General features: G+C 40.1%; 1 protein-coding gene across 1 annotated transcript in view; it reads left to right on the top strand.

Annotated features, from left to right (window-relative positions):
* The first annotated feature begins 7,503 nt into the window (after positions 1-7,503).
* The window catches only part of LOC149169222 (AP-3 complex subunit mu-like), a 167,614-nt gene continuing 153,933 nt past the window's right edge, over positions 7,504-21,184 (top strand). The window contains exon 1 of the mRNA XM_089425118.1: positions 7,504-7,717. Within this exon, the coding sequence (XP_089281244.1) occupies positions 7,683-7,717 (35 nt within the window). The 5' untranslated portion in view covers positions 7,504-7,682. The remainder of the gene's footprint in view (positions 7,718-21,184) is intronic.

Genomic DNA, 21,184 nt, shown 5'->3' with positions numbered 1-21,184 from the left:
CTACTCCAGTTGGAATCATTAAAGTTTTGATCAGTGCTTATGGGAGTGGAAGCCTAAATTTTGAATATGCCACACTTCCTTTATATATCGCTTGGGGCATTTGGCGAAGTCAAAATAAGCTTATTTTTGAAGGATGCTCTCCAAATTTTGCAAATATCTCTTGCATTATTGTAGGTTACTTTATGGAGATTGGACCAAGTATGAAATTGATGAAGCATAGAGTGATTACTCCCCCTACAAATCTGACACAATATCCCACTGGGTTTTTTGATGGTGCGACTCAATCTGATTCATGTGGTTGCAGAGGAGTTCTCCATCTAGATGGAAATCACTATTACACATTGTACTAGAATTGTGGTATGGGATCATCCATGAAGGCAGAAATAACTTCACTTTGGGGTATCTTAGCTTTCATTATTTCTATTGGTCTTGATATTTTGCATGTTTTTGGAGATTCTAAGACAACCGTGGAATGGACAAAGGGTAACTATAATGTGGAGGCATATGATCTTATACACTGGAAGCTGAGGGTGTAGGAGCTCATGGATAAATTTTGAGATATCACTACAAATCACATTTATAGAGAATTGAATGTGCAAGTAGATACCTTGTCTAAATTAGGCATTGATACACAAATGGGTATAATTTGGGTCAAAGAATACAAGGATGGTCTTCTTGTGGAATCTAGATAGGTTCAATTGAGGTGAAGGCAATGCATAAAGAGTTGACAGGTTTTTGGTATATCCTACTTGTAATTTGTTGATAGGATACTAGCTTATTATCTTAGTTTTCAGGCCTTATGATGGATACATGATATCAAATAGAACTACATCTATTTCCTGGAATTTCGATATTTCAAATATTTTGTAATTTCTAGATATAATGATTCTGTAGATGATGTAACTACTTTTTTCCCCAAGGAAAAATCATATTTTTCATTAATAAATAGTGAAAATCACATGCTGTAGATTTTGTAATGCATATAAAAAGTTGGTTGTTGAACACTCAACAATCATATGAAAAGTTCAAGAGTCATACTGTCCATATCCATAAGTCACCTAATGTATTAGTCCATCTATATCTAAATATATACAATAGAATCCATCAGTAGAAAGAGTCTAGTCATAAAGCCTGCTATAAAAAAACCTCAGCTATATACGTATGATTGTCCATGATCTCATCATAGTAAGCAAAAAAGTCACTCCATATCAACATTCGTCTATAAGTGATCGATAAAAGGGCGATGATAATACTGATAATGCTCCAGTCCATTCTGTTTTGTTATCAGCCAAGCACCACAGTCCTACTGCATGCCTTCTTTCGATAGATGATCAGAAAGTGAATTCCTTTCCCAGTAAATGTGTTGACAAGAAATGCTATCAAATTATGCTTTTAACATCAAAATTTCACCCAATAAATTCTTGAGTGTGTGAGTGTGACAATTAGATATATGGTTGAACCAATCAATAACCACTTTGAAATCACCATATACCTGTCATTGTTGGCAATCTTTTTCTAAATCAAATAGAATAAGTAACTTTAGACTGAAAAATTTTGCAAATTTTTTTGTGCCTAGCCCCAATCCAGACATCAACTTGAAAAAGTGAGAGTTGTTGAGGTAGAGAACTGCACCCTCACCACACCTACCATTTTGAGTCGATCCATCAAAATAGGCCCATGGCATGCATTTGTCTATGGATTATGTGGAAATATCATGGTTACTAGATCAATGTTCTTCTTTAGGTAGGAGATCAAAAATTGATAAGACCTGTGCACCCATCCGATCTGGAGGTAGACTTTTATCCTAGTTTTTATTTTATTTCTTCCAATCCAAATACCCCAACATGTGAGTACAAGAGTGTTTCATAGTTTTTTAGGTTGTCTTCATTTGACCAATTCTTCCATGCTTCATTAAAGGATTCACCCTACCACCTGATGCGGATGTCAAGGGCATGATAGATCATATTCCAAATCTGAGAAGCAAAAAGACACAACATAAACCAGTGGTCAACTAATTCCTCATCCTTGTTACATAATGGAGATGATATAACTAGTTTACATTAGTATAAAACAAACTATTTTTTTTTCACCGACAAGAAAAAATACTTTTCACATTTTAGTATAACTTTATAAAGAATTTGCGCCGGTCTCTTAGCATTCGCGTGCCCTTTTTGTTGTTGTTGTTGTTTTATTTCTTTTTTCTGTCGGTCTCATCAGGACAGAGGTTAGACCAGGCACTCCGTCGTACTTCTGAAAAATGGCTGCACTCACACTGGCGTCACCTCTGACAAACATATATTCAGGGCATTTATGAGCCAAGCAACGTGGTGAGCAGTGTGGTCAGCGATATAAGCAGAGCAGTGTAGGCAGCAACGAGAGCAGCGAGCAACGAACAATGAACAATGTGAAAGCATGTAGTTTTTATGCAGTGGAAATATTGAGCAGCGAGCAAGCAACAACAAATGCATTCAAACATGACAAAGGAACCAGAAATTTCAGAACATGTGGAGACAAATGATTTAGGACAAGTGAAAATTGCCTCATCCGCTAAAGCTGGGAAGTGGGTTTGGGTCAATGCCAAACAATATCGGGGCATTTTAAAACGAAGAATAGCCTGTCTAAAATGGGAGCAAACAAGGAAGAAACAGTCTAAAAAGAAAAGTAATCAAGTCCTTCGCAAAAAGCACTCAAACAAGTCTCCTCCACAAGCATGTGGCAACAAGAAGTCCAAAGGAAAAACCATTGATGATTTTGCCTTATATAGTCCCACATCCACACCTCTCACCTGGTCATCTGATCTTTATGTGAAAGAATTGTTAAATGCAAAACAAAGGCTGGAGGTTTTAGAAGCTAAAGGGCAGGAAAGAGATCATAAAATTCATATAATAATGGCTGAGAACAAGGTGTTAGCAGAAAGCAATAAAATTTTAAAAGAACAAGTGGCATTGCTACAGGAAGCTCTCCTGATAGGGAAGACAGAATGGCAATGCATGAAGGCGGATGTGCAAAACATAAAGAAATCTGTAGTGGAAAGTACAGAGGTGGTGAATGTGAAATCATCCCACGATAATGGGAAAACGATTGTCCAAATAAACAACCATGAAGAAAATGCAAGAGAAGAAATGAAAGAAGGTTCCACCAAAGTTTCCAAAACTTGGGCTCAAGTTATTAGCAATTCTGCTAATAAGGAGGGAGAAACAAATATTCAGGTTGACAACATGCAAGATAGTGAAGGCAAGGAAAGACAAAATAGGGCAGCAAACATAATTATTAAAGGGGTGAAAGACTATGGGAAAAATGAATGTACTCTTGACCTTGCAAGAGACTTCTTGAAAGACAAATTGCTATGGCAAGGAAAAATATGCCAAGCATGGAGGGTGGGTAAGTTCAACGGGGAGAGAGCCAGGCCCATAAAAGTCATTATGCCTAGCTTGCGTGATAAATATATTATTCTAAGCAAGAAACATCTCTTGAGGGGTTCTTGTTTTTTCCTAGAAGAAGATTTAACTGTAAAAAAACAGGAGGAAAGAAGAGAGGAAATTTTAAAGGTTAGGGCAGCAAGAGATGAAGGAAAGAGAGCATGGATTTATAAAGGCAAAGCTGTGATAGCGCAATTTGGACCTCCTTCCAGAACAGAGCAGCAAGATGGTAATAAAGAAGAGGCAAAAAACTCTTCAACATGAAATCAGAAAGCAAGGTCAGTATGGGAAAACAAGGACAAAGACTCCAATGTGAGTCTTGCATGTCAAAATAAATAGCAATCAAGTCATACCCAGGTTTCCTTAAGATTAGTTTGTTGGAACTGCAGAGGTTACCCATGGAGACGAGGACCTGGGTTAGGGCCTATTGCGGAAAATAGAGACATAATTTGCCTCATAGAAACACATGAGCATGAAGGGTGCAAGATACCTTCGTTTGAAGGACACTGGAAGATGGCAGTATGGAACAAGGCAACAGGGAATGGCAAAGGGCACGGGGGTATCATGGTTTTAGTAAGGGAGAAAAAAGGTTGTCTCATTCAGTTAGAAAAAGAAGACTCAAATAAGCAATTCATTTGGTTTAAAATATCAGAAAATAGAAACCACATCAGAATTGCAGCATGCTATTTTGCGCCACAGGTTTCAAAAATCTACAAAGGTAGAGGGCTTGACCACAAAGATCCATTTGCAACTTTAAAAGCGGATATTCCAACATATTCTCAGCTAGGTGAAGTCCTTATAGTGGGTGATTTCATTGCTAGGACTGCAAGTGAGCAAGCTAGCATTCTTTGTTGTAAAGATGATTGTGACCCTATTTGGCTTACAGAAGAAAGTAATCATCAATGGGGAAGAATTTCAGAGGACAAGGGCTACAATCTCTTTGGTGAACAATTGCTTACTCTATGTGGGGCCTTTGATTTAGTCATTCGTAATGGCTTGACTAGATGGGAAAAGTCCGGTAATTTCACTTGCAATACTTACAATGGAGCAAGAGTGGTAGATTATGTAATTTGCTCGCATGGTTTGTGTGAGAAAATGGAAGAAGTTTTGGTTGGAGATCAGCTGTGGGATTTGAAATCATATCACAAGCCAATTTATTTATGTCTCTCTTGGATTGGAAAGAAACAATTAGAGTAAAAAATTCAGCATGTCCAACAAAATCTCCCACAGGGCAGAATTCTTTTGACCCCATAAAATTGTAATACCTTCAAAATGATGCTAGAGAGGCTCTTTGAGAAGGAGAAAATTACAATTCGCAGCCTTCATAGTCATGAATTAACACATTTAATTCAATGCGCACTTGCAAAGTGCAAAAGAAAAAAAATTAAGAAGTCTGAAACAAATTGCTTTCCAGTTAATGCTTGGTTTGACGAGGAATGCAAAAAGGCAAGGAGAATGTGGAAAGAGTCAAACAAGGATAACATAAAGCTCAAATCTTACAAGCAGTTATTAAGCAAGAAAAAGGCTGATTTCATGGTTTCAAGGAGGGAAGAACTAATCTTCCTTGGGAAAAATAATCCCAAATTATTTTGGAAGGAGCTCCAACTGAAAAAGATACAAATTGGAAATAATATTACAACTTCTAAATGGTTTGACTATGCAAGATAACTCTATGAGTAGGTTCCCAAGGTTGACCCTCCCCCTTGGTCAACACTGATACTAAACTCTTCACGGTACAAGAGGTAAAGATGGGTATCAAGAAGTTGGGTGTTGGAAAAGCAAAAGACTTAGCTGAACTCCAAGCAGAATATCTAAAGTGGAGCTCAAAGATTCTTGCACCTCACATTACAAAAATCTTCAACAACATCATACAACAAGGGCTCCCCGCAGATTGGACAACTAGTCTGGCAATACCTCTTTTCAAGAGCGGCGACGTCAATAATCCCTCCAATTATAGGACCATCATGATAAACCCTTTGTTTGCAAAGCTATTTGGAAGCATGCTAGAAAACAAAATTAGCAAGTGGCAGAAGAAAGAGATAAGCGTGCTAAAGGGCAAGCAGGTTTTAGACCTAAGCATTCCGCAGTTGATCATTGCATAACTTTAAGGCACATCATTGAAAAAGTTTGGGAGAAAAAGGAAGAAGTCTTTTGTTGCTTTGTTGATTTCAGAAAAGCCTTTGACTCGGTTCCTAGGGATCAACTTTGGCAAAGAATGGAGGAACTTGGGGTTCCTAAACATTTGGGAGCAGCTGTGCATAGGCTGTATGAAGAGGTGAAAGTCAAAATTAGAACTTCAGCAGGCATTTCTGAAAGTTTTAGAAGCGATATCAGAGTCAAGCAAGGTTGCCCACTGTCTCCTACCCTTTTTGGTTTATATATCGACAAGCTTGAGGAGTGGTTAAATTCGCAAGGGGGTGATGGTATCTACTTGTGCAACTTTGTTATAAGGCTTCTTTTGTATGCAGATGACCTTATTCTGATTGCTAAATCGGCTCTTGGTTTGCAAGAGCACTTACTATCCCTTGAGCATTTTTGTAGAAGTGTGGGGATGCAAGTCAATATCAGCAAAATGAAAGTAGTGGTCTTCTCTAAGAAAAGAAAACATAACCAACATAAGTTCTACTTTGAAGGCAACATTCTGGAAGAAGTTGCGAATTACAAATACCTCGAAAGTGACTTCAACAAAAATTTAAGCTGGAATGGTTGTAGAAAGAAAAGAACTTTGGGGGTTGGAAAGCATTTTATGCTTTTCAAAATAGGTGTAGAGAGGCAGAGTTATGGGACTGGAAGACCACTCAAACTCTTTTTGGGCTTCTAGTGATTCCGATGATTCTCTATGGTTGTGAACTGTGGGCTAGCAGTACCTCCGACATGCAGTGGAGAAAAATTGAGAAAATTCAGAAGTGTTTGATTACAAACAAATTTAAGATTAAAAGTGCAGTTCCTTATGATATATTGTTAATTGAAACAGGGACTGCTCCTATTGAAGCAATTGCTATGGTGCGAGTCATAAGGTATTTAAAAAAAATTGAGCAAATGGAAGATGGTAGATGGCCTAAGGTTGTCTTTAATGATAGATTGTGCAAGAGCAAAAAAACTTGGATGCAGCAAAATAACAAATGGTTTAGTAAATGGGGTATTTGCTTGAACGCGTGTCCCATAAACAACAAAGAGATAAAAGCTTTTGTTATGGAAAAGTTCCACAAACGTACTTGGGATAAGGAGCTAGGAAGAAAGAAAAAATACTATATTGAAGTGTTTAATCCCACTCATAATCATCAAACAAAAGCATACATAGAGGCGAATATCTCTTGGAGAGCCAAAACTCTTATTGCTCAGTTAAGGACTAATTCTCATCAACTCCGTTGTGAAACAGGGCGCTGGAAAAGGCCAAAGGAAATGTGGGAGGAAAGGGTATGCATTTTTTGTTCTTCCGGAAAAGTGGAAACAAAAAAACATTTCATTTTAGAATGTGAGGCCTTCAAAGACAACAGAGAAAGTTATGCAGATACGCTGGCAGCTAGCTCTTGGGATAATCTATTTAACGAGGGGTTTGTCGAGAAGATGGGAGCATTTATTGTGAAGCTTCACAAAAAAAGGGCCGAATACATCAAGCAGATGAAGAAGCAACCTGTCCCATAGGCTATCTTTAGCCTCATGGACGTTAAAATAATTTCTTCTTTCTTCTTCTATATTTAACTTGAAATAACTAATATAATATAATTTTTTAGTTGTAACCATTTTAATTATTAATAACTTAAAACACTATGTATCACTCTTAATATAATTTTTTAGTTTAACAATTTTAATTATTAATAACTTAAAACAATTGTAACAATCTCAATAAATTAAAACACCATGTGCCACTCCTAATGAAACCTGGAAAATGCATAAGCCCATTTATTTTTCTCCACGTCTTACCTAGTGAAAGTTAGCCCCGGGGGACCTAATGAAACCTGGAAAATGCATAAGCCCATTTATTTTTCTCCACGTCTTACCTAGTGAAAGTTAGCCCCGGGGGAACAAATCTCACAAGCGATATTAAACTAATCCGTTCTTTGCTTCCACAAATACTTGATATTCTCCATTTATTGATGCGCTCGCGCTCAAATAACACAATCTATAGAGATTACAACTCACAGAGAGCTTCATCCCACGGTTAAGGGTACTAATCATGGCAGATGCATAGAGCAAGCGAACGCAAGCAGAGCATTGAAGGCGGGATTGGATTTGATCCTGGATCTGATCTGATCTGCGAGAATGCTGCAATGCATATTTCTTCTCTCCGAAACAGGGTATCTCCTTCCCTGCTTTCCTCATTTCAGTTCTCAGTTCTCAGTGGACAGTTCTCTTATATATTATCTGCTTTAATAATTGTTCCAACAATTTGAAACTATTGTGCATGTTTGTAACAAGGAGTCTGAAGGACCAACAAAGCTTTGAGGAGAAGTCTTAAACCTTGACCACAATGCACTGCGATAATATCGGTAGTAACGACCTGTCAATGATTTGAAGAATGGATTCTATTCATGTTCTGTTTGCAGGAGGATGGTTAAGACAATCGTATAATTGGCAGTAGTTCTAGATCAAATTGTCCTTAACCTGTTGATCACCTGTTCATAATGTCACAATCGGTTTGTGGCTGCTATTGCATTTTTTGAAGTCAGACAGGAGCTTTGTAGGAACAAAATGATGACAGTGAGAACTGGTCAAAATTTTTGCATAGTAAATATTTCTTGAAGTGTTGGATAGGATTGAATAAGGCACGATCAAGAAGATGAGAAAAAACTTTTGCAGTTGCTGAACAAGAGTTTTCTTCTTCTTTGGTGTATACTTTTTTATTTTTGTTCATATTTTACATCAAGAGTTACAGCTGCTGCATCACAGTTATCCATTAGGCCTTTTAGCCTTTTTCTTGTGTCCTCGATGGAAGCGCAAGCAGATAGCTTGATCAGGCTATACACAAAACTATAAATGAGGGTTCCCCGTAGCAAGAGCTACCACAGGAGTTGGTCTGGCAGTTCTCAGAGGTTTCTCATCGTAATAACACAAAATCCTTAACTCAGTTTGCCAAGAAAGAAAGTCTACTTGTGCTATCGACTATGTTTCTGCTGTAATTCCTGTCTAGAACCATATTAACATGCTTAGGCTGGTTAAAGTTATCACTGTTGAAAGTGCTGGAAAAGCATGTTAGAGAAGATGAACGAGAGTAGTTCTCCATCCAGTTCAAACTTTGAGATCCTAATGATCACGAGCCCCTGCAGTCACTCCTGCTGGACTCAACTCCCTACAATCTTCTTGGTTTGGATGGTTGTCTCCCAGTCTTGTCATTATACACCCTGTCATGGAAGTGAGCGAATGCATGGTGTTTGTGGTTCTGATGACTGGCGCCAGTACCAAGTTCTATTTATGATTGTTGTATTAAATGTCAGCCTGGAAAGCCGAGGCCGATACATAGACCTTCTCCCCTGTCTCATTGATTACCTCTTCAGTGTCTTTATCATGCCAGTAGCCAAGTCTCTGTTGGGTTGTGTTATATTCTTTCCATGACTAGCCCACGTAGTTAACCGGGGGGTTAGAGGGGGGGCGGGGGCAGGGCCCCCCCTTTGTTGTGTTGATCGCAGTGTTGCGGGGGAGCGCCCCTCCCGATCCTGCTCCCAATTCGCGCTCCAGGTGGGAGCGACTCGGGAGCGCGCTCCCAAATTTTTTTTTCGCTCTCTGCCTTTTCGGGAGCGTTTTCCCTGTTTTGCAATTTTTTTTGTAGTAATGTTCGAAATGCAATTTTTTTTGAAAAAAACAAATAATTTTTGAGTGGGGCAGCTTAATGATCAAGTCTATGCCCCTAGTATTGATATGCTATTCATGGTAATGTTAAATTTTTAAAGTAAAAAGATGAAAATGAAGATTAAGGAGAATGTCGCTTTTACTTAAATTTTTAACATTACCATGAATGACTCAGGATGTTTGAGAGTGGTTCCGGCCTCATTGGATTTCATATGGAGAAAGTAGAATTTTAGATTTCATTCAAAATCCAGCAGATTTATCAGTTTTCCAGGATTTCAGGATTGGGGGATTGCAATGTTTCCATTGAATTTTGTCATGTATTAGGGTATGGAACTCATATTTAATCAAGAGCACCAATCCCTCTATGTACCTTGATGTTAGTGACATTGGTTGTCGAACTCCTCTATCATGACCCTCCTAAAAATGCAAGCATCACTCAAACAAAATCTTGACTTGACATGCTATGCTTTTTCTATCTTATATTAATGCTTAGAGGGTGATATTAATGACAAAGATCCCTATACAGATACAGAGGTAATGACAAAGACACCTCTGGATATTAATGCTTAGAGGGTGATATTAATGACAAAGATCCTGATTTTCCAACAAGACTAAAAAATTAGACATTCCTCGTGGTGGCAAGAGGCCCAAGCATAAGAAATAGATAATAGATTTACTTCTCTTTTCTAGTTTCTAGTAGTTTTTATAACTATCGCTGATATTTTTTTAAACAATATATGACAATTTAAGTTTGAAGTTGGCAATTATAACTCATTAGTAATGAATTATGAATATGATGCTTCATGAAAGTTGAAAGTTGTTTCATTTCATTTCATTTTATAACATTTCATTTCATGTTAGATATTATTTGTTGTAATGGTTACACTTAGCTTACAAGTACAACTTTGGTGATCAATGATGATAAATGTTATATATTGAATTTCGAAAGCTTGAAACTTTAAGATTGATGAATCATGAGACTCAGTATGTTGTATGTTACTATGTTATTAACTTGTGGACGTGGTTGATGAAGATTATAGCTTCTAGATGATTGTTGTTATATGGTTCAATCCATGGGTTTTTTTTTTGAACGTGTTTTTGTTGACATATATGTATCAAAATATAAAAATATATATATTATATAAAAAACGCTCCGGGATTTGCTCCCAAACTGGGAGCTTCTGAAAATGTCGCTCCTGCTCCCAAGTAACACTGGTCGATTGTGTAGGGGGGGTATGGGGGGTCACAGGGGGTTTGAGGGGTACCCGTAACATCACTTTATGGGGTCCGGGCAGCGCCCCATAAAATTTTGGTTTTGGACCCTATGTTAGGTTGGGCGGACCCACCTATGGTTTTGTGCATGATTTTCGTATATGTTTTTGGACGTGATGGTTTTTGGTCCATGGTTTTGGACGCGATGGTTTTTCGGTCCATGGTATTGGATGCTTCGGCGTGTATAAATATGTATTGTAACATTGAAAGGAACATAATGAAAAATCAAGCTGGTAGTCCCGGTTTTTGGATCAAGGGAAAAATCTCTGTGTATACGTGTTTTATGTGTTATGCTCTCGCATTGTTTATTTTATGTGTTTTAGATTTCGTATGTAGGTAAATTCTGTACGGGGTTAAAATGTACATTTGGTATCGGAGCTGTTTTGGCTTCAAGGGGACGCCTTTGTTGCTGAGGGGTTTCACTCGGGCCTGTGGTAGACCCTGTTTAGTGGGAGATCTGCGAGATCGATTCTGGTGGTGAAAGAAGATGGCGAGCAGTGGAAAGATAGAGATCGATAAATTTAATGGGTAGAGTTTTGAGTTGTGGAAACTCAAGATGGAGGATCTGTTGGTGGATAAAAATCAGTGGATCGTGGTAGATTCGAGTACTAAACCAACATGAGTGTCCGATGAAGAATGGAAGAAGTTGGATTGGAAGGCAAAGAGCACAATACGATTGTGTGTCTCAGATTCAGTATTGTTGAACGTATCAGGGGAAGCTACAGCAAAGGCTTTGTGGGACAAGTTAGGGACTTTGTACCAATCTAAGTCTCTGGTGAATAAACTGTTCCTGCAGAAAAAGCTGTATAACTTGAGGATGAAAGATGGAGACTCGGTGACAGAGCATCTGAACGCATTTAATACTGTGGTAAGTCAGTTAACATCGGTTGATATTAAAATTTAAGATGAAGATAAGTGCATCAGTTTGTTGTGTTCTCTACCAGATTCGTGGGATAGTCTGATTATTGCAATAGGTAGCAATGCAACTGCCTTGTAGTTTGATGAAATAGTCTCATCCTTGCTGATGGAGGAGATGAGATGGAAAAATATGGAGACCCAGAATGGTGATGCCTTGTCTGTATGAGGACAGTCCTAGTACAGAAACAAAAATAAGTCATCGAGTGGGAGATCTAAATCTAGAGGGAGATCTAAGTCTCTAGGAAAACCTGTAAAGGTAGTGTGCTGGAAATGCGGAAAGGAAGGGCACTACAAAAGGGACTATAAATCTAAAGCTCCTGATAAAGGAAAGGGATCTGATGATGCTCCTTCTACAGAGGCGAAAACTACCTCAGATGAAGGTGGGGATGTGTACTTGGCTTCTTCAAGTACACGTAGATCATGAGGCATGGTTGATTGACTCAGGTGCATCCTTTCACTTCACTCCCCATAGAGAGTGGTTCTGCGAGTATGAGAAATACGATGGTGGTGATGTTTTCTTAGGGGATGATAGGAAGGCTAGAATCATTGGTCGCGGAAAAGTAAAGTTGAAGTTGCAAGGTGGAAGGGTTAGAACACTTCCGCGTGTTTTGCATATTCCTGCATTGGCCAAAAATCTAATTTCTGTAAGCAAGTTGGATGATGCAGGTGTAAAAACAGTGTTCGAGAAGGATACTCTGTACAAGCTTCAAGTTAGCACGGTTGTTGATGGGTGCAACCGTTCTGTGGTTCTTGAAAGTGGAGCAGAAAATCTAGTGGTCTTTGAAGAGAAGACCATGTTGTGGCATCAAAGGCTTGGACATATTGGAGAGAAGGGCCTTCGAATACTTCATGGTAAAGGTATGGTAGAAGGTATGAGTAATAGCTCTCTGGATTTTGATTTCTGTGAAAATTGTGTATATGGGAAGCAGAATCGGGTGAGTTTCCCCTCTGGTGGTAAGAGGACAAAACATATATTAGAGCTTGTGCATAGTGATGTGTTTGGACCTATGAAGGTTCAAGGTTCCATCACTGGGTAAGTCTGTGTACTATGTATCATTTATAGATGACTTCTCAAGGAATACATGGATATATTTCCTTAAGAAGAAATTTGAAGTCTTTGATAGGTTTAAAGAATTCAAGGCTCTGGTGGAAAACCAGACATAGAAGAAGATAAAGGTGTTGAGGACAGATAACGGTGGAGAATTTTGCAGTAAGGAATTTGAAGAATTCTATAAGAAGTGTGGTATAACACTGCAGAATACTACTCCATATACACCTCAGCAAAATGGAGTTGCAGAAAGAATGAACAAGACGTTGATGGAAAGGGCAAGAAGTATGCTCAGTGGTGCCGGGTTAGGACAAGAATTCTGGGCAGAGGCGGTGGAGACAGCATGTTACCTGGTCAACAGATCACCTTCATCAGCGTTGGAGGATAAAACTCCATAAGAGGTATGGACTGGTAAGAAACCCTCTCTTTCACATCTGAGGGTATTTGGATGTGATCCATATGTACATGTTCCAAGGAAGAAATGAACCAAGTTGGATAGTAAATCTGAAAAGTGCATCTTTATTGGGTATAAGGATGGTTTAAAGGGTTATAAGCTTTTGAACTCAGTAATAAGGAAGGTTGTGTACAACTGAGCTATGGTGTTCAGAGAGGTGAAAGATGTTATTAAACATGAAGTCCAACCAAAGGAACCTGAGAAGATAGAGTTTGAGCTAAAGGAGGAAGAATCAAAGTCTGCAGCAGAGGAGGAATCAGAAGATGAAGAACCACAAACTTTGGGTGTGAGAAGATCAGTTCGAGAAAGAAGGCAACCAGAAATGTATAGTCCATCTGCTTTTTGTTCAAATTTTGCTTTATCTATTATTGATGATAATCCCAAAACTGTGAAGGAAGCAGTAGATTCAGAGGATGGAAAACTCTAGAAAGAGGCCATGGTTGATGAAATGGCATCTTTGCACAAAAATGAGGCTTGGGATTTGGTGGAGTTGCCGGCTGGAAGGAAACCCATTGGCAGCAAATGGGTGTTCAAGAAGAAGACAAATGTAGAAGGAAAGGTGGAGAAATACAAAGCTCGGTTGGTATCAAAAGGTTATTACCAGGTGCTGGGAATTGATTTTGGTGATATTTTTTCTCCTGTTGCCAAAGTAACTTCTATTAGATTACTTTTATCTGTTGTTGTTGCTTTTGATTTTGAGGTAGAACAGAGGGATGTGAAGACAACATTTCTTCACGGGGATCTGGAAGAGGAAATATACATGAAGCAACCTGAAGGCTTTGCGGTGAAGGGTAAGAAAGAACTGATATGCAAGTTAAAGAAGTCTCTGTATGGGTTAAAACAATTACCAAGGATGTGGTATCAGAAATTTGATACATTTATACGGGGACTTGGCTTCACTAGTTGCAAAGCAGATCACTGTGTGTATTTTAAATTAATTGGTGATCGTGTTATTTATCTGCTCTTGTATGTGGATGATATGTTGCTGGTTGGAAATGACAAAGAAATTATCTAGGATTTGAAGACCCATTTGTCCTCCAAATTCGATATGAAAGATCTTGGTGCTGCAAACTATATTTTGGGCATGGAAATTAAAAGAGATAGGACAAAGAGGAAGCTCTGGTTAAACCAGAGGAAGTATGTCGAGACAATATTGCAGAGGTTAAATATGCAGGATAGTAAACCGGTGAAGGTTCCTATTCCTGTAGGTGTAAATTTATCTGCTGAACAGTGTCCCAAGACACAAGAAGAGGAAGAGGACATGTCCCGTGTTCCATATGCAAGTGCAGTTGATAGCCTGATGTATGTGATGGTCTATACTAGACCAGACATCGCACATGCAGTGGGAGTATTGAGCAGGTTTATGTCAAAACCAGGGAAGGAGCATTGGACAACAGTGAAGCGGGTTTTCAGGTATTTGCATGGCATAAGTGACTATGGTTTGTGCTACCAAGGAAGACCAGGATTGGACAGAGTTTTGGATATCCGTGGCTTTGTTGATGCGGACTGGGCTGGAGATCTGGATCAGAGAAGATCTACAAGTGGGTATGTGTTTAACCTATTTGGAGGTGCAGTTAGTTGGATGAGTAAGAAACAATCTCTAGTGGCACTATCAACTATAGAGGCAGAATACATGGCAGCGACTCATGCAAGCAAGGAAGCAATTTGGTTGCAGAGATTGTGTTCAAGTATGGTGTTAGTACAGGGAGCTATAACGATAGGCTGTGACAGCCAAAGTGCAATTTTTTTGGCAAAGAACCCTGTGTATCATTCAAAGACAAAGCACATTGATGTTCAGTATCACTTTGTGAGGGATATGATAGAAGACAAAAAGATCTTGCTGGTAAAGGTGGACACTTAGAAGAATACTGCAGATACATTGACAAAATCTGTGAGCTTTGAGAAGTTCTCTTGGTGTAGAGAAACAATGGGCGTTTGAGGGCTGGAAAAATGAGTAAGCTCTCTTGTGGCCCCCTGTGGAAAGAAAACAACAAGTGGGAGAATGTTGGATTATGTTATATTCTTTCCACGACTAGCCCACGTAGTTAACTGGGGGGTTAGAGGGGGGACGGAGCCCCCCCTTTGTTGTGTCGATTGTGTAGTCGGGGGGGGGGGTCACAGGGGGTTTGAGGGGTACCCGTAACCCCACTTTATGGGGTCCGGGCAGTGCCTCAGAAAATTTTGGTTTTGGGCCCTATGTTAGGTTGGGCAGACCCACCTATGGTTTTGTGCATGATTTTCGCTTATGTTTTTGGATGCGATGGTTTTCGGTCCATGGTTTTAGACGCGATGGTTTTTCGGTCCATGGTATTGGATGCTTCAGCATGTATAAATATGTATTGTAACATTGAAAGGAACACAATGAAAAATCAAGTTGGTAGTCCCGGTTTTAGGATCCAAGGGAAAATCTCTGTGTATATGTATTTTATGTGTTATGCTCTTACATTGTTTATTTTATGGGTTTTAGAATTCGTACGTAGGTAATTTCTGTACGGGGTTAAAACCTACAGTCTCTAATTAGCCATTGGTTATCCATGGATGCAATAAGAACAGAACGGTGCCCTGTAGTGTTCTGAGGGTCCTTGTGGTAGAAGATGGAAGGATTTGCATTGGTGGGATGCTCTTCTCGTCTTCTTTGGACAGTGGGGCACTCAAATCAATTCTTCCCTGGTTTGCGAATCGCTTTTATAAACAATGAACAGGATTTGGCTTCCGATGGTACCAACAAACTACTAGTGCATACTCAATATGGAATTAAAACTGCAGAAGCAGATTTGTAATGGATAACCATGGATTCATGATAGTGATATTATGATCTAGGTGGATATTGGTGGCCTCCTGCCTATTCCACTTAGACCTCTAGTCGGTTTCATCTGTTTTCTTGTATATTTCAGCATTTACTATTTTTAGTAGTTTTTTGGGTCTTGAACTTCAGGAGCAATTTTGACTCCCTAAACGACGTTTTCTTGAGGTCCGCAACATGCCCATTGCTGTAAGCAAGGGCTTGCCGCAAATCCTGTAGTAGTCGGAGAGACCTTTCCAACAAGATAACATACACGCCAAATAGAGATAATATGACCAAGTTACGACCTCGGGAAGTTGGCTGCCCAACTAACCCCAACGGGGCCTACAAACTCTTGGTGTTACATCTCTTGGGGTTAGAGTTTTGGTTGTTTAGGGTTTTTGTTAATTTTAGGCAACAAAGGTATGTTATATGCTTTAGAACAATTTTACTTCAATTTCTTTATTAGCCCAGTATCAATATTCAGATTAGCAATCACATCAACATAAACAGTAGAAGACAAGCCAAGACGAGGACACAAGATGTGGCACCAGCCAGAGACAAACCCCAATGTGGGGAAACCCTTGATCAAATCTTCTTTTAGTCTTCAATAGTTCAACAGAGAGAGATAATACAATTTACAAATCTGATAATTTATAACAGCAGCAAAAGAGCCCTAACCAGAAAAGTCATTGCTGGTCAACAGGGCAGATTTGATCCTCAGCAATTCGGTCAACTTTAGCCTCCAAACAACCCTCAAAACAGTGAAATTCAGCCCAGTCAAAGTCTGGTCAAACAACCCAACTGCAGTCATCCCTAGCTGCAGTCAACGCTGGTCAATAGTCAACGTTTAGCCTTGATTGCTGTGCCCAGAAATGCGGCATGCCCAAACAGAGATAGCCCTCACAAAAACGCAGTCAAAAGAGGTCAACGCATGCTGGTCAACGCTTGGTCAAACTGTCTCGAAATTCGGTCTCCTAAAATTTCGGCCTCCTGAAATTTCACTCTCCTGAAATTTCGGTCTCCTGAAATTTTTGATGTGTGGAGAGAGAGAGGCCCAGAAATCTGTACCTAATCAATGAGGAGAGAGAGAAGTGTGAAGATGAGTGTGTCCAAATGAGGCTAAGTCACCTTCTATTTATATGCAACGTTGAGGATAATTAGACGTGACTGTTGGGCTTCTGAGCTACGTAAGTTTGCTGGCCGACCTTGACAATTTGACCATAATCAAAATAAATTCATAACTTCATTTGTACATGTCAGAATCGAATGATTTTTAGATCAATCCTACACCTCTCGAAGAGAGGAATCCAAGAAAAATATCAACTGTCATAAATAAGATGACCCATGTGGAGTTTGGCCCTAGTTGCCAATTTTAACACTCCCTCTCAACTAAGGAGAACTCCATCTGCTAATCCATCTGCCAATATGTACTATCTCTGCCATCAATGCACTGCTCTGCACTGCTTTGCTCTGCTCTACTTTGTTGAACTATGAAGAAGAAGAAGTGATCGAGAATGTATCGTACCATTCTCTACTGACCCGAAGTCAGTCCCAATCAAAGGAGAGTGTGTCATACCACTCTTATTGACTCGAATTCAGTTCCAATCAAAAGAGAGTGTCTCATACCACTCTCACAAAGAGAGTGTCTCATACCACTCTCACTAACCCGAAGTCAGTTCCAATTGATCCCAGATCAATATCGGTCATCCTAGCATAAGGATTACGGTAGTACATGATGCGTCCATCGGTAGTACTATGGTCCCTATCCTCATTTCCCTACTCATTGGCTAGATGAGAGGTACTTCCCATGAGTCCCAGATTGCATGGGTAGGATGTCTTAGCAGGAGAAGGATGAACCACTCATCTTGTCTACATGTTGCCAAGCGGTATTGCAGGGAAAGGCTGAATCACTCACCTTGTACACAACAAACCACTAGGGGAACGCTGAACCACTCACCCTGTACACAACAAACCACTAGGGGAAGGCTGAACCACTCACCCTATGGTTGCTTATCGCTCCAAGAAGTACCCCAAGCCCCCCGAAGCTCCCAAAGCTCAATGTCCATCTCATACATGACCCTCGTAAGAGGGTCTCTCCACAACTCCAAGTCGTTCTCGGAAGGCCAAGAATTTGACCTTCCCTAGGGGCTTTGTCAGAATATCGACAACCTACTTATCAGTCCCAATGTGATGGAGCCTTATTGTTCCTCGTTGTACCATGTCCCAGATAAAGTGGTACCTGATATCTATATGCTTGGAGCGATCTTGAAACACAAGATTCTCTGATAATTGGATCCCACTCTAGTTGTCGCAGAGGATCACGGTGGTATCCAAGATATGTCCAAACTGGCTCACTGAAGAGCTTCCTCAACCAGATAGCTTCACTGGAGGCCATACTAGCAACTATGTATTCGGCCTCGGTGGTGCTCAAGGCAATCGATTTCTGCTTACTGCTCATCCAGGATATCAAAGCAGAACCCAATGAAAAACAACATCCAGAAGTGCTCTTGCAATCCACCACACTGCCAGCCTAATCAACATCAAAATAACCATGCAGCTTCACATTTCTGATAGTGTATCTTAGTCCATGAGTGATTGTGCCCCGAAGATATCTTAGAAGATTCTTGGTAGCAATCCAATGTATATGATGAGGCTCAACAATGTATTGGCTCAATGTGTTAACTGCAAAACATATGTCCGGAGGGGAGTTCACCAAGAACATCGGTGCTCCTATGAGTTGAAGATACTCAGAAGCATTTCCCTATTCAGGTCTAGCAGCACTACCACATAACTTCTTAAAGTTAAGTTCCATCGAAGTAGTCATAGACTTGCAGTCCACCATCCCAAATCTTTCCAATATTTTCACAACATATTTTCCTTGAGAGAGGAAAATTTCACCTGGCTTTTGCCAGACCTCCAACCCTAGGAAATAGTGCATCGGTCCTAGGTCCTTCATCTCAAATTCAGAAGCCAACTCCCTCTTACATTTGTGAATGAGAGGGTCTGCACCTGTCAGAAAGAGGTCGTCCACATAAAGTACCAGAATGAGAGGTTTATCATTTTCAACCTTAAAGTAAAGGTTCAAATCGGCTTCACTTCTAGTGAATCTCAGCTTCATCAGATAGCTATCGATCCTCTCATACCAAGCCCGGGGTTGCTTGCTTCAATCCGTAGAGTGCTTTCTTTCACCTACATACATGAAATTCCCGATCATGAACCTCAAACCCCTCGGGTTGTTCCATATAGGCTTCCTCTTTGATTGAACCATGCAAGAAAGCGGTCTTGACATGCATCTGATGTAGGTTCCATCCTTGCAAGGCAGCAAGGGCTATGATCGAGCGGATGGTGGTGTATCGGGCAACAGGTGCAAATATCTCATCGTAATATACACCTTCCTTTTGAGAGAAGCCTCGAGCAACAAATTGAGCCTTGTACTTTTCTGCACTTTCATCAGCTCCATGCTTGATTTTGTAGAGCCACTTAGAGGTGATAACCGATTTGTCCTGGGGTCTAGGGACCACATCTTAGACATCATTCTTCATAATTGACTCGTATTCTTCATTAATAGCATCCTTCCATACTTGATGCTTCACGACTTCTTCGAATGATGAAGGCTCATTTTGAATGATAGTGCTCATGGCGGTCAAATATCCTTGATACCTATTCGGCTTCTTGCTTTCACGGAAAGTCCCCCTTGGTGCAATGTGTTTCTCGACATCTTTGAGAGTCTCCCTAAGCCATGAGGGTCTCCTTTTGGAGGTGGAGGGCTCATGAGGAGGAGGATCAATAGGATCCATAGGTTCATCAACATCAGGCATCGTTTCGTCTTCTTTTGCACCCTGATTTCCAATTTCAGCTTCTTTGTCCTTCCTTAGGATAGGAAGGTTGTTGCTCTTCTTGAGGGCCATATCTTTGTTGAAGGTGACATCATGACTTATCTCAACTTCCTTTTGACCAGCCACATAAATTCTATATCCCTTAGAATTTTCACTATAGCCCGCAAAGATTCATTTCTTTCCAGATGCACCCAATTTGCTTCTTTTCTCTTTCGACACATGAAAATATACGAGACTTCCAAAAATTCTAAAATGAGAGACATCAGGTTTCTTACCAGTGAACATTTCTTCAGGAATCTTGGAGTCCAATGCTTGATGAGGGCATCGGTTTTGATCATACACGACAGTGTTTGCAGCTACAGTCCTTAGGAACTTTGGAAGGCCTTGATCATGAAGCATGGCACAAACTGCTTCTACAACAGAGCGATTCTTCCTTTCAGCCACACCATTCTGCTCAAGAGTGTATGGCGTTGTAGTCTCCCTCTTAATGCCAGCTTCTCTGCAATAATCTTGGAATTCATTGGATTTGTACTCGGTCCCATTATCAGTCCTCAATATCTTGATTTTCTTCTCGGATTGGTTTTCGATCAAGGCTTTGAAGTGTCAGAACCAGGGGAACATTTCATCCTTCTTCTTCAAGAAGTAGATCTAGGTCTTGCGAGAATAATCATCTGTAAAGGTGAGATAATATAAGTATCCTCCCAAAGAGTTTACGGGCATCATACCAGATATGTCAGAGTGGATCAATTGCAATATATTTGTGGTCTTGCTATTACTTGAGGGGAATGGTCCCCTTGTAAGTTTTCCTTCAGCACATCTCGGACATACACCTTCATGCTCTACTTTGAACTCGGGCATACTTGTCACCATCTGTCTCACATCGGATAGGGCCTTATAATGAAGATGGGCAAATCTCTAGTGCCATAGTTTAGATTGTAGAGATGTGTTGCAAGACATGGCTCCAAATGGACTTCCTCCAACTTGATACAAAGTGTCAACCCTGAACCCAAGAGTAAAATCATCTTTAAAATTTCTTTTCCAAACACGTACCTTTCCATCGATGAATGCCACCTTGAATCCTTTGTCCTCCATGGCTGAAATGGACACCAGGTTCTTCTTGACATCAGGTAGATATAGTACTTCTTGCAAATGAATAGTGTTACCTTGATTCAATTGAAGGGTAACATTCCCTACTCCCTTCATGGGATAGGTGGCATCATCTCCAAGGATGATCTCCAAGTTTGTCTCCTTTTCTATGAGATTAGAGAGGGCTTCCTTATATCCGGTGAAGTGCCTTGAGGCACCACTATCAATCGACCAATTTTCCAAAGTGTTCGGAGGAGAGGCAGTGGAGAGGGCCGATATAAGATAGTACTCTTTTTGCTTATTGTTAACAACATTTGATTCTTCATACCTGGAGTTCCTTGATTTCTTGGAAAGTCGGCCATTTCCTTGATGTACCGCATTCCTTTTTCTTTTGCCATTGGACCTGCCATTCCTTTGATCGTTGTTGTTGAAGTTGCCCCTGGAATGATTGTGATCATCATCATGCGATGTGTCCCTTCTATTTGGACACTCCCTTGCATATTGGCCAAACTTATTGCAAACAAAGCACCTGCCCTTCCTTCCTTCCTTAGATCCAGGCTTTCCATGAAAATGACCTTT

This window comes from Pinus tabuliformis, chromosome 4_2, assembly GCF_031772625.1.
Source record: "Pinus tabuliformis cultivar Carrire ecotype Pingquan chromosome 4_2, CPIR1, whole genome shotgun sequence".
Classification (NCBI taxonomy): Eukaryota; Viridiplantae; Streptophyta; class Pinopsida; order Pinales; family Pinaceae; genus Pinus; species Pinus tabuliformis.
Note: the sequence above shows the minus strand (reverse complement) of the source record. Positions and strands in the feature narration are given on the sequence as shown.